General features: G+C 34.5%; 2 protein-coding genes across 3 annotated transcripts in view; one reads left to right on the top strand and one right to left on the bottom strand.

Annotated features, from left to right (window-relative positions):
• The first annotated feature begins 661 nt into the window (after positions 1-661).
• On the top strand, positions 662-10,982 carry zdhhc12a (zDHHC palmitoyltransferase 12a). The gene is made up of 5 exons (XM_032579687.1): positions 662-936; positions 2,293-2,426; positions 2,586-2,675; positions 3,228-3,394; positions 6,189-10,982. The coding sequence occupies exons 1-5, from the start codon at positions 840-842 to the stop codon at positions 6,508-6,510; spliced, it is 810 nt and encodes a 269-aa protein (XP_032435578.1). The 5' UTR covers positions 662-839; the 3' UTR covers positions 6,511-10,982.
• The window catches only part of LOC116730410 (serine/threonine-protein kinase N2-like), a 25,211-nt gene continuing 19,610 nt past the window's right edge, over positions 8,945-14,545 (bottom strand). For both annotated transcript variants that reach the window (XM_032579614.1, XM_032579615.1), the window contains exon 20: positions 8,945-13,943. In XM_032579614.1, coding sequence (XP_032435505.1) covers positions 13,740-13,943 — 204 coding nt within the window. In that variant the 3' untranslated portion in view covers positions 8,945-13,739. The remainder of the gene's footprint in view (positions 13,944-14,545) is intronic.

The following is a 14,545-nucleotide window of genomic DNA, read 5'->3' as shown; positions in this document are numbered from 1 at the left end:
AGCCACAAGCTTATAACTAGCTCTTGCCTCGTTCCTATCTAATTTATAAACAATATAAGTATGTTACAACTATTACTCGATTCTAATTTTTGACTTTTTGTTGGTCTCAAAGCCATGGATCATCTATGCTTTGCACTGCACTTGCCTACCAAGATGGCGGTTCAATGGCGCGGATACCTTCTGGTTCAGACTTGTGGGAACTATTTATTATTGCAAATCCAGGTTCTGAATGCCAGTATGTTGTCTAGCATAATCTCCTCTGCCATCATCTGTTGGGCCAGCAGCATCAGAACCAGGGACTTAAAAACATATAAAGAACTGATAAAGATGGCTGGTCCTGCTCTGGAATCACTGGAGACAATGATGCAAAGACTGATTCTTCACAAAATCAGTCAAGTTATGGGCAATCCTGAGAATCCTCTTCATAAGACTGCTTTAGAAGTTTTTTCAGTCAGAGGCTTCTTCAAAGTCACTGTGATACAGACTGATACAGGATGTCCTTCCTGGCTACTGCTATTAGGATCTTCAACAGTTCTTCAAAAACCCTTGGATAATATGAGTTACAACAATATTCAATCGAAGTATTTTGAATTTGATTTTAATTTAGATGACGAGAACATTTCAACGGTTGTTGAGTTCGCACAATTTGTCCTGCGGAGGCTACCATACCAAAACACGGAAGTATTTCAACTTAAGGGTTTCCACTGAGGGCTAATTGGGGAAGCTAGCTCCAAAATGGGTTCTACGTTTATTTCGTGGGACAGATAAAGACTTTTTGTAATTTCTTTCTTTGTTTTTGTTCAGTCAGGGCCTTACCGAGAGGTCGTGTTGCTGTTAGGATGGTCCAGAGTCTGTTCCGGTCGGGTTTTCTGGTGCGGGTCGGTCACACCGTGCTTACCTGGGTCGTAACCCTCATTCTGTTCCTGCACAACACAGGTGAGTTTATTTAAACCATCAAAGTTTACCTGTACAGCAATGTCTCTGTCATAATAAAGATAAGTCAGACTAATTAGAGGCGTTTTAAGTTTTCCATCTTAGGTTATGTTAAATGAATAATTAAAAAAATTGCTCTTAAACAACAAACAAAGCATTTCAATTAAAATAAAAAAATGTGGATAACGATGATGTGAGCAGGAAGAATCTCCTGTAGCAGTCAGTCTTGCAACGAATCTGAAAAAGCCTCTGACTGACAACTGCTGCTGTATGACAGTTTAATGACTGTTATGATAAGGTAAAATATTCTGGATAAGATCATCAGTATTAAGGTGTCAGTGTTACCTTTTTGTTGTTTTTACAATTTATTAAACAAATAAAGTTGTCAAATTTTATGTAGAAAATGAATATGTAAATCATTGAAAATCTGAAAGACATTCAGTTTTAATTTTCTTTTTATTTGGGATCAATTGAAAATAATGGAGAAAATAAAATTCTCAGCAAGAACAAAATTTGAGTCATTTTCTTGAGTCATATTTTTTATTTCTAGCCAAGTTTAATAACTTAATAAAACGCAGATTTGGGTGCACCAAAGTCTTCTTTTTGAGTAACATTTACTGTAAAATTAAAGATAATTTAAAAAGCATGCTTATTAAAAGACAAATATTCCGTGTTGTGCCTCACTTTTTCAATGTAAGAAGATCTGAATGTTCAATTTAAATATGTATATTTCTTGTACAATGGTAATAGGGCCAATGCAGATAGGAATTTAACAAAAGTAAATTTCCACCATAGAAGTCAGAAAATGTCTATAAAAAACAAGAAAATTTCCAAGTGCCAAAAGTAAAAAAAATCACAAGATACGACTCAGAAATTTTGTGATTCATCTCAAAAATCTTCAAGAAAAAACAACTCAACTCAAAAATTTAGAATTTGCATGAATTCAGATATTTTCTAGAAAAACATGTTTCAAAAGTCAATAATTTTCTACATGGACTTAAAGTCAAAAATGTTTGACTTTTGAAACTCATAAAATTTCTAAAAATTAAAAAAAATTTACTTTTGGTACTCTGAAGTTTCTAAGTTTAAAAAAAAAGGAAAAAAAAAACTAATTCTGAGATTAATTTAAAAAACTTTTGGGCAGAGATTTACTTTTTTTTGGGGGGGGGGTAAAATAGCCCTAATATGCCGTTGTATTCTTGATTTGCAGTCCACCACAGCGCAAAATGTGTTCCAGGTTTACTGAGCCAAACATCCTTAAACAAAAGAATTAAACACAAATATCATATTTATCCTTTCGGAAAGAGGTCAAAGGTCAAGTCTAACTCCGTCTTATGTAAGAAATAAATGTGTGTGCAGATTTGCGGCGATGTGAGGAGCGAGGAGAGCTGCTGCTGCCCACGCTGTTCTTCCTGCTGGTCCTGCTGTCGGTGCTTTTGTACTTCACCGTCTCTTTAATGGATCCTGGGTTTGTCCTCACTGACACGTTTAAGGTAAGAATAAATTTAATAAAAATGTGTTTCCTTACTAAATAAAAGCAGGCAGCAAGGATATAAATAGTGTTCACTGTTTGAGGCACAGTTTATCAGCTGAAAGGTCGCCGTGGGCCTGGGTGTCAGATGTTGATCCACAACCGTCTGTTTTGTATGCAGGGAGGTCAAGGGTCAGATGAAGAAATGGAGTTGGTGATCCCTCAGCTGTCGACCCCTCAGCTGCGGCGCTGCGGGTTCTGCCTGCTGCAGGTAACCGGCCCCCGCTGGCTCCAAAAACTTCTGATCCGGCACTAAAACTTTCCGTCCAACTGACTTCACGTCCTGCTGGTTAATTCTGTTGGTTTATTCAAAGCCTTTTAGTTTATGTTTGGGTTTTTGCTGCTTTTGTTCAGCTGGATTTTTATTTTTGTTTCACCTGGTTCCAATTCAGTAAAGAAATGCTATGTTAGTGCATTATAAGTAATAAAATCTTTTATTTTCTTATTTAAAAAAGAAACTGAATTGTTTATTTGCATCTTTTAATGTATTCCTAAAATTCTATAAAAATGCCTAAGAGGTTAAATAAAATATGAATAACGTGGCAATTTTTTTGTCCGATTAATTGTCTAATCATCAGAGTAATTGATTAATAAAATAATAAGTAGTAAATTTGTATTTGTGAAACATTCCAAACAACATACATCATTTTGGTTGTAATGTGACAGAATGTGAAAAAGTTAAAGTTTGCTTTTGTCGTCCTAATGGAGTGACTGCATGATTAATAAAATGGCGCGTTTGTCTTCCTGTGTGTGTCCTGAGCAGCAGCCAATGAGAGCGAAGCACTGCAAGACGTGCAAACACTGCGTGCGGCGCTTCGACCATCACTGCCCCTGGATCGAGAACTGCGTCGGGGAGAGGAACCACCGCTGGTTCGTGGTCTACCTGCTGGTCCAGCTGCTGGCGCTGCTCTGGGCCCTCCACATCGCTCTGTACGTTTTCAGATATGTCTGGTTGTATAGTTGCAGATATATTTGCTATGACAGCATATTAGGGCCATTGTAGATGGGGGTTGGGGGAGGACATTTCCACCAAGAAACTCAGTTAAGTTTTGAGATTAAATTCAGAAATCTTCCAGAAAAAGCGAGGGAATTTCAGTTTGAAAAGTTGAAAATTTGCAAGAAACCTCCCCCCCCCCAAGAAATTAGAAATTTTCTAAAGAAAACAAGGACATTTCTGAGTTTTCACTTTTCATGTAAAAATTTGCTAGATCTGAAATGTTGACATTAAACTTAGAAAGTATCTTGAAAGAACTTAGAAATTTTAGTTTTAAAAGTCAAATATTTGATAGTAGAAAACTCAGAAATTTGGGGAGGGGGGGACAAGAAAATATCAGTTTAAAAGGTCAAAAATTTGCTAGTCAAAAATCAAAAATTTGGGGATTAATGTCAGAAATTTTCTTTTAAAAAAGCTTGGAAATTTTTCACAACTCGAAAATGTTTGACTTTTCAAACTAAGAAACTTCTCAAACTTGGAAATTTTCTGAATTTGAAAAGTCAGAAATATTTTCAAGCTCAATAACTCGCCAATTTTTTATAGAAAATATCTGAGATTAACCGCAAAATTTGAGAGATTTTCTTTGCAGAAACGTACTGTTTTATAAAATCTACCATGGCTCTAAAACACAGTTTGCAGACATTTTAATGTGTGAGTGTAAACGTTGAGTGGGGGGCGTAGACAGCAGCAGGTCATTTGGATTTAAAGTGGCAGAGGGCCTAAAACATCTCATTCTGAAAGTAGCTCAAAATATGCAGAACTGAGCAGATTAAGATCCACTTATCTAAGAATGATTTTGTTAAACAATGTAATGAACATGTTTTGTGACGTCCTAACATGTTGAAGGAAACACAGGAGGTGACCGTTTAGGATGAGTGAAGGAAGCTGTGCGGTTTTATCGCTGTGCGTCCTGCTGAGTTAGGTAACTCGTGTTGATCTTTAGAGAAGGCAGGTTATGTAAGAGAAAGCTGCAATGTGTTGTTCAAGAACACTTTGAACAATCATGGGATCTGTATGTCAAAGATCGAAGTGAAGCTTTTCAGCTGAACGACCAGGAGAGCTTTAAAGCCTCATTCAAATAAATTTTCATCTCATTTTAATTTTATTAAGCTCATTCTGCTGCTGTTTATTTGTTATAATTATAAAAAACAAACAAAAAAGCACTTTGAAGTTTAAAAAAACTAAATGTGCTCAGATGTTTAAGTCAGAACAATTAAAAATGACTAAACAGTCGAGGATAAAACCTTTGAGAGAATATAGTCACCAGCAGGTCAAGAGTCGCATTAAGTGAAGGCTGTAAAAACACAATATCTTATCATGTTTTATGAAATCGCCAACGGTTTGAGTTTCAATTAAACGTTTTAAAAGTTCTTAATTTCTTTAAAAACAAAGACGCATACACATTTTTTTCCTCAGTGTCTGAACTTAAATCAAACCTAATTTGTTCTGTTTTAGCTTAGTTAGATTTAACAAAATTATTTATATTTCCCAAGTGACTGCAAAATTTAATGAGAAATTTTATTTTAGAGATTTTTATTTTTTGAAACATTCTGGGACCAGTCAGGAGGTGTAGAGGGAATGTGAGAGACATTTAAAATTGTATTAGATTTTAGTTTACCTTATAATACTAACACAAGATCATACTAATAACAGTAATAAGTGATATAAAATAGTGAACTGAAACTGTCTTTTTTAGTTCGTTTGCATTGCTTTTATTTCCTAAGTGGTGCTGGAAAAGTTTGAAAACTTGAAAATGGTTGAAAAGTGTTTAAATTTTACTGTGGGAAAAGTGAACAAACTGTTTTTAGAATCATCTGCTAGATTAAAATCACTGGGAAATCTGAACCTGGAGCAGAAGACAGAGGAGATCTGATTAATCAGCCCTGACTGATACCCGAGTGCATTACATAAGACAAAGTAAACAACCTTTGGGTCTCTTTATCTAAGACGTCTTGAAGGAAGCTGAATCTCCAAACTCTAAGATACGGATAATTTAAAGCAGATTAAATTCAAAACAGCTCTGCTTCTTCAAATCTCGCTTCACAAGCTGCGTTTATATCAACCATAAAATTGCACAAGTGGAAGTCAATGTGCTTAACTTGCCAATTTCTGAAAAACTCACTCGAATATTTTGGACTTTTCATACTCAGAAATTTACTTGTTTTTTTCTAGGAAATTTCTGAGATTAAAACTGAGATTTCTGAGTTTTTTTCTTGCAAATTTTCGACTTTTAAACAAGAAAGTTTGTTGTTTTTTCTGGAAAATTTCATATATTTGTCTTGCGAAATATTTTGCAAGAACATTCAGGAAAAAAAAGAAAATTTCTAGGCATTTCTAACATTTCTTTCCGTGGTTTTTTTTTTTTTTTTTTTTAGAAAGATTTCTGAGATTTAATCTCAAAATTGGAGTAATTTTCTAACAAATTTGAGACATTTCCTTGTTTTTTCTGAAAATGTTCAGATTTTTTTCTCTCAAATTTCTGAAGGGTCACGCTCAAAAATATCCTTATTCTTTGTATAAAGTTTGAGATTAAACTCTAAATTTCACATTTTTTTTCTCACAAATTTTAACATTTTTAAACCCAGATATTTCCTTGTTTTTTCTAGAAAGTTTCTGATATTAATCTTACAATTTTTTAGTTGTTTTTTTTTAGCAGAAATTTGCTCTTTTTGTCTGTTTTCTGTCTTCTATGTCCCTAACTTGTATTTTTTTATTGCTTTTCTGTCCCAGCTCGGGGATTTCTCCCGGCTTGACGTGGGATCTGTGGTTCCGAGCGAACGGCTTCCTGCTGGCGGCGCTCGCCGTGGTCGGGGTTTTCTCCGGCGTCATGCTGCTGCTGCTGGGCTGCCACCTCTACCTCGTCTCCATCAACTGCACCACCTGGGAGTTCATGTCCCGCCACCGGATCTCCTACCTGAAGAACTGCGGCGGCGAGGAGAACCCGTTCGACCGCGGCGTTTTCTGCAACCTCTGGGATTTCTTCTGCATCTGCAGGACGGTGATGTGGGAGCAGGTCTACCAGAAAAACGCCACAGAACTCAACGAATTTTAAAATGAAGAAAATATTGACTTTTTGCAGGAATATTTTAGTTATTTTTTTTATAAATTTCTCTTCCAAGGAGCCAAATTTTTTATTTATTATTCAAAGGGTTCTAAAATTGAGCAAACAGGCAGCAAAAATTTAAAATAAAACTTTAAAAGTTTTAGAAAACTGTTGATTAAAATCACTTTAGGAAGTTACAAGCGAAGCGTCACTGCAAAAACTCAAAGTATTACCAAGTATTTTGGGTCTATTCTACTACAAATATGTTAAAATAAGACAAAACTAACTTAAAAGTAACTTTTCAGCAAGATATAGGAGCTTATGTGTAAGTCAAACGGTAAAATTGTTCATTGAGACCATTTTCAAGTAACATAATAATAATAATGGAATAATAACAATGCAAGTTTGTCCTTTTAAAGATAAAAAAACTTAAATTTTGTCAAGAACATTTTACACAAGAATTGGAAAATATTTTAAATATAAAAAAAAATACAAATAAATGACCAAAACCATTAATTGAATAGATTATGAAGTCTGTAAACAAAATATTCCTTCAAAAAAACTAAAATTAAGCCTCAGAATGGAAATTATTGAGCTCCTTTTAATTTAACATGCGACTAATTGTTTATTGCATAATATTTAAAATATCTTCCAGATCAAGTTTTAAGTGTACTTCAAAAAAATTTAAGTTTATTAATCTTTGAGAGGGTAAGCTTGCATTATTATGCCATTATCTATATATTAAAAATTGCCTCAAAACATCAATATTATTGTGTAATTTCTAAATTGTCCCAATAATTTCTGGGACAATTTATCGTCCAGTACAATTTATTATTGTGACAGACCTCATTATAGCTAAAATAAGACGTTTTTACCATATTCCTTATAATATGGCACACAATTTCTTATTTCACTCGTAGATTATTTCACTTAGTACTTTTTCATCAATATTACTGACTTATAACTAACTCCTGTATCTTGCTGAAAAGTTACTTGTAAGTTATTTTTGTCTTATTTCAAGTGTACTAACATATTTGCACTAGAAATTAGACCAAAAATACTTTGGTAATATTTTGTGTTTTTGCAGTACTGACTTCTTAAATGCCCAATAAATCAAGTATTTCTGTGCAGTATTATTGTTTTTAAAAAAGCAACTTTAAAGCTTTAAATTTATTGTGTGTAATTGTTGAAAACAAAAACGAAACGTCTCGTTTTTGTTTTTATCTAATCAAAACCAAGTTTAATATCGAGACCTTTTCCTGTATTTACAGTCGATTTCAGGAAACTGTGTGTCTGTACGGATGATTTGACGTCAAAACGTGTATTTTATAAACACAGCTAATAATCTGATTGACCTTTGGTTCTTCAGAGTGTTATTTTTTAACATTTTTCCTGTGAAAAAACAGATTATTGGCTTGAAAAAAGCTCCTTATTTTACTCAGGTCTGCCCAACACTACAGCACTAAATGCCTTTAAAGCTCCAACTGCTTGTGTTAGTAATTTATTTTTTAACTGTTTCACATGAAAACAAAGAGGCGGACATGTTTTTTTTATTTACTGTACTGATTTGTTTTGTATTTATTAATTACATTAAAACACATTTGATATGCATGTTGAGGTCGAGTACATCTGTACAGACGGACATTCCTATTCAGGATGCTTCACTGACATTTAAATACATTTCTGACAAACATATACAACATGTAATATTCAGCAGCGGCAGCTTAAAGTGCTACAACAGTTTCCTAAATGTTTCGCTACAGATTCCTACGCCAGCTGAACCAAACAGCCAAAATATCGACTTTCAGAGGAATAAAAAATGTGGAGGTTTTGGTTGAAAGCAGATGATTCCTTAAAGAGTACCGCTAACGGATGAAAAGGATAATACTCGGAAAACTTTAATCCGATTTTTGATTTTCAGGGATAATTTCCGGAGTTAATATAAACTGACGCGGTTGTGCAAATTTAATTTAGTAGCATGAAAACAAGTTGAAAATATTAGGGCCATCCTAAAAAACTAATTAAAACAATAAGATTAAGAGAATAAACTCGCATGAGAAAGTCAGTAATATGAGAAAAAAGTCGGGCTACAAGAATAAAGTCGCATTACGAGAATAAAATTGTACAAAAATAGTCATAATGTTACGATAAACTCGTACAAAATTAAAGTCATAATATTGTAAAAAATAAAGTAGTAATGCGAGAATTAAGCTGTACACAAATGAAGTCGTAATACCAAAATAAAGTCGTAATGTTACAAGAATGTAGTCGAAATAATACGAGAAAAAAGTCATTATCGGAATAAAGTTGAAAAATTACAACTTTATTCTCATAATATTACGATTTAATTTTCGCAGTTTAATTTTTAAATTTTTCTTAGCATGGCCCTAATACTCCATCATAGAAAAAGACAAAAAATTTAATGTTTTTCTGGCTCTTTTTCGTACATTTTATACTCTAATCCAGATTGGCGAGACAAAGCTGAAGCAGCAGCAGGGATTAGGAACAATCCTTCGGTCTTCCTGACAATTTTGAGTTCTAGATTTAACGGCTTTGTTCTACCTCAGTCCAGTCGGCTTTCTGTTACTGTCACAACACTGAATAATTGTTAGGAATTTTAGGTTTTCCAATATTTTTGTTGCTAATTTTTTAAAGCTAAATTTGTGTTTTTTGTGTCAGGAAAAATAGGAGAAGCCATGATTGTTGTAAATTTCACATGTTTGAAATGGAAATGAAAAGTAAAATAATTTTATTTGTGTCGGCAGTTAAGAATTTATCAATAATTTTTAGACAAATTACAATCCAGCAGGATTCAAGATGCCATGCATAAAATGTCAAAAATCAAAACTGACTGTTGGATTTTTGATAGATGGAGTTAACTTTTCTAGACTTTTGATATCAAGTATTTGTCAGTTTTTGTTGTTCCTTATGGAAAACTTTTGACTTTTTTGTCCATTTCTTGTCAATGAACTTGTATTTTGGCAATAATCTAGGTTTAAATGTTGACAATTTGAGCTGTTAGTCAAGTGGAAGAATTAAAAATTTTAGTTAAAATTATTATTATTTTAAGGAATCCCATTGCTGCCACCTAAGAAAATATAAAAGCCCAACAGAAAGTTGTAATTATAAGCTTTAAAGTTATAATCACAATAATAAAAGTCAGAATTTATAGTTTTAAAGTCCTATTCATCAGAGTAAGAAATAATTTTGAGTTTTAACTTCATAATCCAAATAATAGGAAATAATTAAAATTTGTACTGTCAATTTTGAGCTTTAATGTTATAAACCAAACATGTAAATTTTCAGTTTCACTGTCATAATTTCACCTTTAACAGTCATAATTATGACAACAAAATCATAATTTCAAGCTTTAAAGTTATAATCATGAGAATAAAAGTAATAATCCTACTTTTAATTATTACTTAGCAATAAGTAACAATTTTCAGTTTTAATGTCACAATTTTGAGTTTTAGAGTCATAACCACAATAATAAAAGTCATAATCCATGTGAATTATCAAGAAAATTAAGTTTTTTTGTTGTTGTTATGAAGCCATCTTTAAAGTTTGTCTCTACCAAGACCTTCTATGGCAGGAATAGGCTTCCATAGAATTTTGTTAATGTAGCGAATCAAAACGTAAAAGTCAGTTGCAGGTTAAAGTGCTTTTGGTGCTTTAAACCTTTTGTATTTTGACCAAACAGAAATGATTTCATCAATGTCTCATGAACTAATATAAAAACAAAAGAACTAAATGTAAAGTTGAAACTTTTGCTTTGAAAATATGTTGCATTTGAAGAAAAATATCAGCATTCTTCCCCTTTTACACCCTTCATTGTTTCTTTTTTTCTTACCAATCCAAACTCAGTAGGGCAGCATTTTACTTGCAAAAATAAATATGCAGACATTTAGCTACAGCTATGGCTGTAATATATTATCTATGGCTTCTTTTGTAACGCTAGCTATTACAGGATCTCTGGTACACAAGCTAACCATGGCGTTGTAGCAAAAACATAAACCAGACGGTTTGGAAGGGACTGATATGTTATGACTTGTCTCTGCTACAGTTAATATGTGAAATATATTTACTAAACATTTGAAATCACACATTGGGTTAGCTTGTTTATTCCTCAAGGCAGTGAGCAAAGCCTTTCACAGTGATGCATAGAAACGGCTGCAGAAGGTCCCCATAAAGGTTAATTACTGTAAATAACTAAAGATAATAAGCAAAGGCCACAAAGCAAGCTAAATCTGTCTTAAAAGGCCTTAACTGGCTGGTTTGGTATTAATAAATGTGACTCATTTATTTACATTAGATATATAAATTAATATATTGTAATGAATGTTTCAATTGTAGTGAAATTTTGTAACCCTGTGACGATAAGACAACCATGTGAGTCACAAAGTGTAGCTCTTAGCCTAAAGATATGTCAAATATTCAATAGTTTTAAACACGTTGCACAATTGATTTGAGCAAAAAAAAACTGATTATTTACCCCTTGGAACACTAAAATTAGCAATAATTTACAACTAAGTTAGCATATAAGTATTTATATTTTACAAATTTGAATTTATTTTATGTTTTGATTGGGATTATTTTGGAGTAAATATGAAGATAAAATATCTCAGTGAATCAAAGCTAAGCTAACAGCTTCTCATAGTCAGGCTAGCACTCATTGGACTTTCCACAATGACTCTTAATAACAAAGAAACAATATAGATTTTAAATGTAGGCATTATAACAAATGCGGGTTTTAGCTGTTTTAAAATAGCATTGAATTTCCACAACACGATATCGCTGCAAGTACCAGTAGGTCTAATAGTTTTTAAAAAAAACTTTTGTTAGCATCATAAAGATAGATAGGCCAATTGTAAGTCAAAACAGCTGAATAATGCATTCCACCAGGTCAGGATTTAGGATTAGCTTTAGTTTTAGGATTATAATTCAGTACATTCCACTGGCGGAACATTATTTGGGGATATTCCAGCATAATTATGCATCTTATCTGCAACTTTCTTCTTTATGTAGCAAGAAGAGTGAGTGAACATTTTCAACACATCTTTAGTAAAAACGTGTTGCGTCTCCACAGTTATTTAGAACATATTTTTGTTCTTGTTAGACTAATCTAGAAAAATAAACTAAAAAAATGTTACAAAATATTAAATAATGTAATATTTTCTTCAAGCATCCAATGTATTCAATCAGAGCGGATATGTTTTACAGAAACAATGCTAAGCTAGAGGCATAAAGTGACCAACGTGTTAGCTTACTTTGTGATTACAAAGTCGGATCATAGTTTAAACCTCCGCACAGGTGATGATAATGTCCACCAGCATGTACTCTGCTTGGCCAAAAGTAATTAATTGTTCACCTCATCGACAGCTAGCTGTTGACTGCGCGCCCACTGAGCGTTTTCGCATCGATAGCTTTGTCTTGTCTGTAAATGACTGAGCCGCTTCATTCAAAGATGCTGTCAACACTGGGACAGGAGACTTTCTTTAAATGTGATCCGATGAGATTTAAACTGATTTAAAAGATGAAAGTCCTGCTTGTCAAAACAGATCAATACCACTTTCAGTTGCGCTATGCCTAATTTATCTTCTACAATCAGTCATTGAGGTCTAAATGGTGTAACAATCAAGAGCAAACAGAGGTTACCAGAGTCTAAAGTGAGGGTTTGTAAAGGGCTGATAGTGAGGATTAACTTTACACCATTTCACTGAAATATTGACCTACGGAAGAACATTAGGGCCACTGGAAGAAAAAAAAAAGTCTTACTTTTTTACAGAATGTTCACTTAAATCTCAGAATTCTGGTTTTAAATTAAAATTTCTGACTTTAATATCAGAATTTTGACTTTAATCTCAAAATATTCACCTTAAACTCATAATTCTGAATTAATTTTTTCTACTGACCAGAGCGTGGCCTAGCGTGACTGACCTAGGTCACGCTAGGCTTTTTTGTTCTCCGTCATTTTGACCGACAGCATTTTAAAAAAATCGGTCATGTACTATTTTTACCCGTCAAATTACTGTATAATCCCATTAGCATCAGCTATTTAGCTGCATTTTTATGGGTTGGACAGTGAATCCAGATCCCATCACACATAAAACAGATGAACGCATCTAACTTTTTCTCCGTGACAAAAACCATTGACTGTGGCCCCAATAACTTTCAAGAAATTATATTAAGCGACTCCACTTAAATTACCAGCACTTCACCCGCTGCGGTCTGAACGCACAGCCTCACAAATTCCTCCTGGTCGCATCTACAAAGAAATCTGCGCTAGTTCATCGGTCAGTTGGATCTGTCTGATCCAAACCAATCAATTGAACTATTTTTTACCCTGTGTGGTCCGGGCCTGGGCTTTTACAAGGATTTTTTTTGCGTGGTTTCGCTTCCCCGAAACGGACAGATGTTACGTCTGCCGCGCTTCTGAGCGCCGCTCTCCTTCTGGGCCGGGAGGGTAATGTCTTCCAGGTCCATTTGTTAAAACCGCTGGATAAGTTAAGTTTAAATCTTCGCAGCAGCGGAGCCGCGTCCGCATTGGTTGTGCAGCGGACTGCGCATGTTGTGGTCTAATTAACTTCTGCACCTTTATTTATTTCCTCAAGATAAACTGCCGGGTCGTCTGTTTAGACTATAAATGGATTAGCTCAACATTGCTTTCTTTTTAGTTTTCTCTGTTCTGTATGTAATGGAGACTTGAATTAAATGCGCCATTTCTACCAAAGTTTTGATATGTGCTTCCTAACCCAGATTCTCCAAAGCGTCCGGTCCATAACTCTTCAACACGCTGTCAGCTCCCGGTCAGAAAGACGCATTTAGTTCAGTGTCCATGAAATGATATTCAGAAAGGATTTTTTTATTGATTGAATTTAGTTGCCTCTGCGATTAACTCTTTGCATAAAGTCTATAATGTCTGAGCATGTGCACCAGTCAAGGGTGTGAATTATATCCTGTCAAATTTTCCCGTCGTTTAAAAAAATAACCGGTCAAATATGAAAAATATTCCGTTAACGTGACCTCTGCTACTGGCCCTAATCGTCCTCCGTATTGACCAGCTAACGCAGCGCTAGAACAAATAACATCAGTGTTCTTGCAAACTCTACTACTGAAGTCAACACTGGATGATTATACTTGGCAACATGCATATTTGGTACTGGTTTGCTACCTGCTGCCGGCAGTAATGCCGAGAAATTGGCGCTAATAATTTTCCCCCGGCGTCTCCAGTCCTTCGCTCAACCATGCAAAGCACAGAAGTCAAAGTCTGCAAAAGCCTCCTGTTGCTCCGCCGAGAGGCTGAAGGGCTTGGAGGGCGGAGACAGGACCGGCTGGAGTCGAGTGAAGTCGCTGTCAAAATTGCTGACATCTGTGGGCTCTTTGATCGACGGCGCGAACGGCGGCGTTAACTTCCTGGCCATCAGGGCTTCCCAGTCGATGGTCTAGCAGAGTTTCACAAAGTCAAACTGGGTCAGACTTCTCCAGATACAGAGGCAGCAGAAAACCCAAAAAATTACTCAAGTAAGAGTAGAACTACTTTTTCCTCAAATAAAAGTAAAAAAGTATTTGGTAAAAAGTCTACTCAAGTACTGAGTAACTGATGAACTCATCAATCATTTAAGCTCAGCTCAGTAAAAATACTCTTTAAGGTAAATTTACAAAAAAAAATCAAGTAAATGTAACTAGTTACTACCCAACTCTGCCTTTAGTTGTTTGCCAACCGCCAAAGAAGAAGAAAAAGGGAAATTTTTCTGACACTGCACAAACAATGGCGCTAAGTGTAGCAAAACTAGCTAGATAGCTAGTTAGCTCCAATTTTTAGCTTTTGTTTCTTTCTCTTAAACGTTAAGAAAAGGTATAAAATGAGTGGGAGAGCTGGACCAAGTAAGAAGATAAAAATGTATCACTTTCAAAAGTAATGGAACATATAAAAAATTCTCAATATCTTTATAAATAAACATATGTTTTGCACTTTTGTAGTAGGTTCGTCATTTTGAAAAAGTGTGAGCACCTCTGGATTATAACAACAAGCTTTCATCCCAAA

Source organism: Xiphophorus hellerii, chromosome 12, assembly GCF_003331165.1.
Source record: "Xiphophorus hellerii strain 12219 chromosome 12, Xiphophorus_hellerii-4.1, whole genome shotgun sequence".
NCBI lineage: Eukaryota > Metazoa > Chordata > Actinopteri > Cyprinodontiformes > Poeciliidae > Xiphophorus > Xiphophorus hellerii.
This window is presented reverse-complemented; position numbering and strand designations above follow the sequence as displayed.

Excerpts from the sequence above, each read along its gene's own strand:
- zdhhc12a (XM_032579687.1), top strand. The coding sequence starts at position 840 with ATGGTCCAGAGTCTGTTCCGGTCGGGTTTTCTGGTGCGGGTCGGTCAC. Across the intron at positions 2,427-2,585 it reads TCCTCACTGACACGTTTAAG|GGAGGTCAAGGGTCAGATGA; the intron begins GTAAGAATAAAT and ends TTTTGTATGCAG. Across the intron at positions 2,676-3,227 it reads GCGGGTTCTGCCTGCTGCAG|CAGCCAATGAGAGCGAAGCA; the intron begins GTAACCGGCCCC and ends TGTCCTGAGCAG.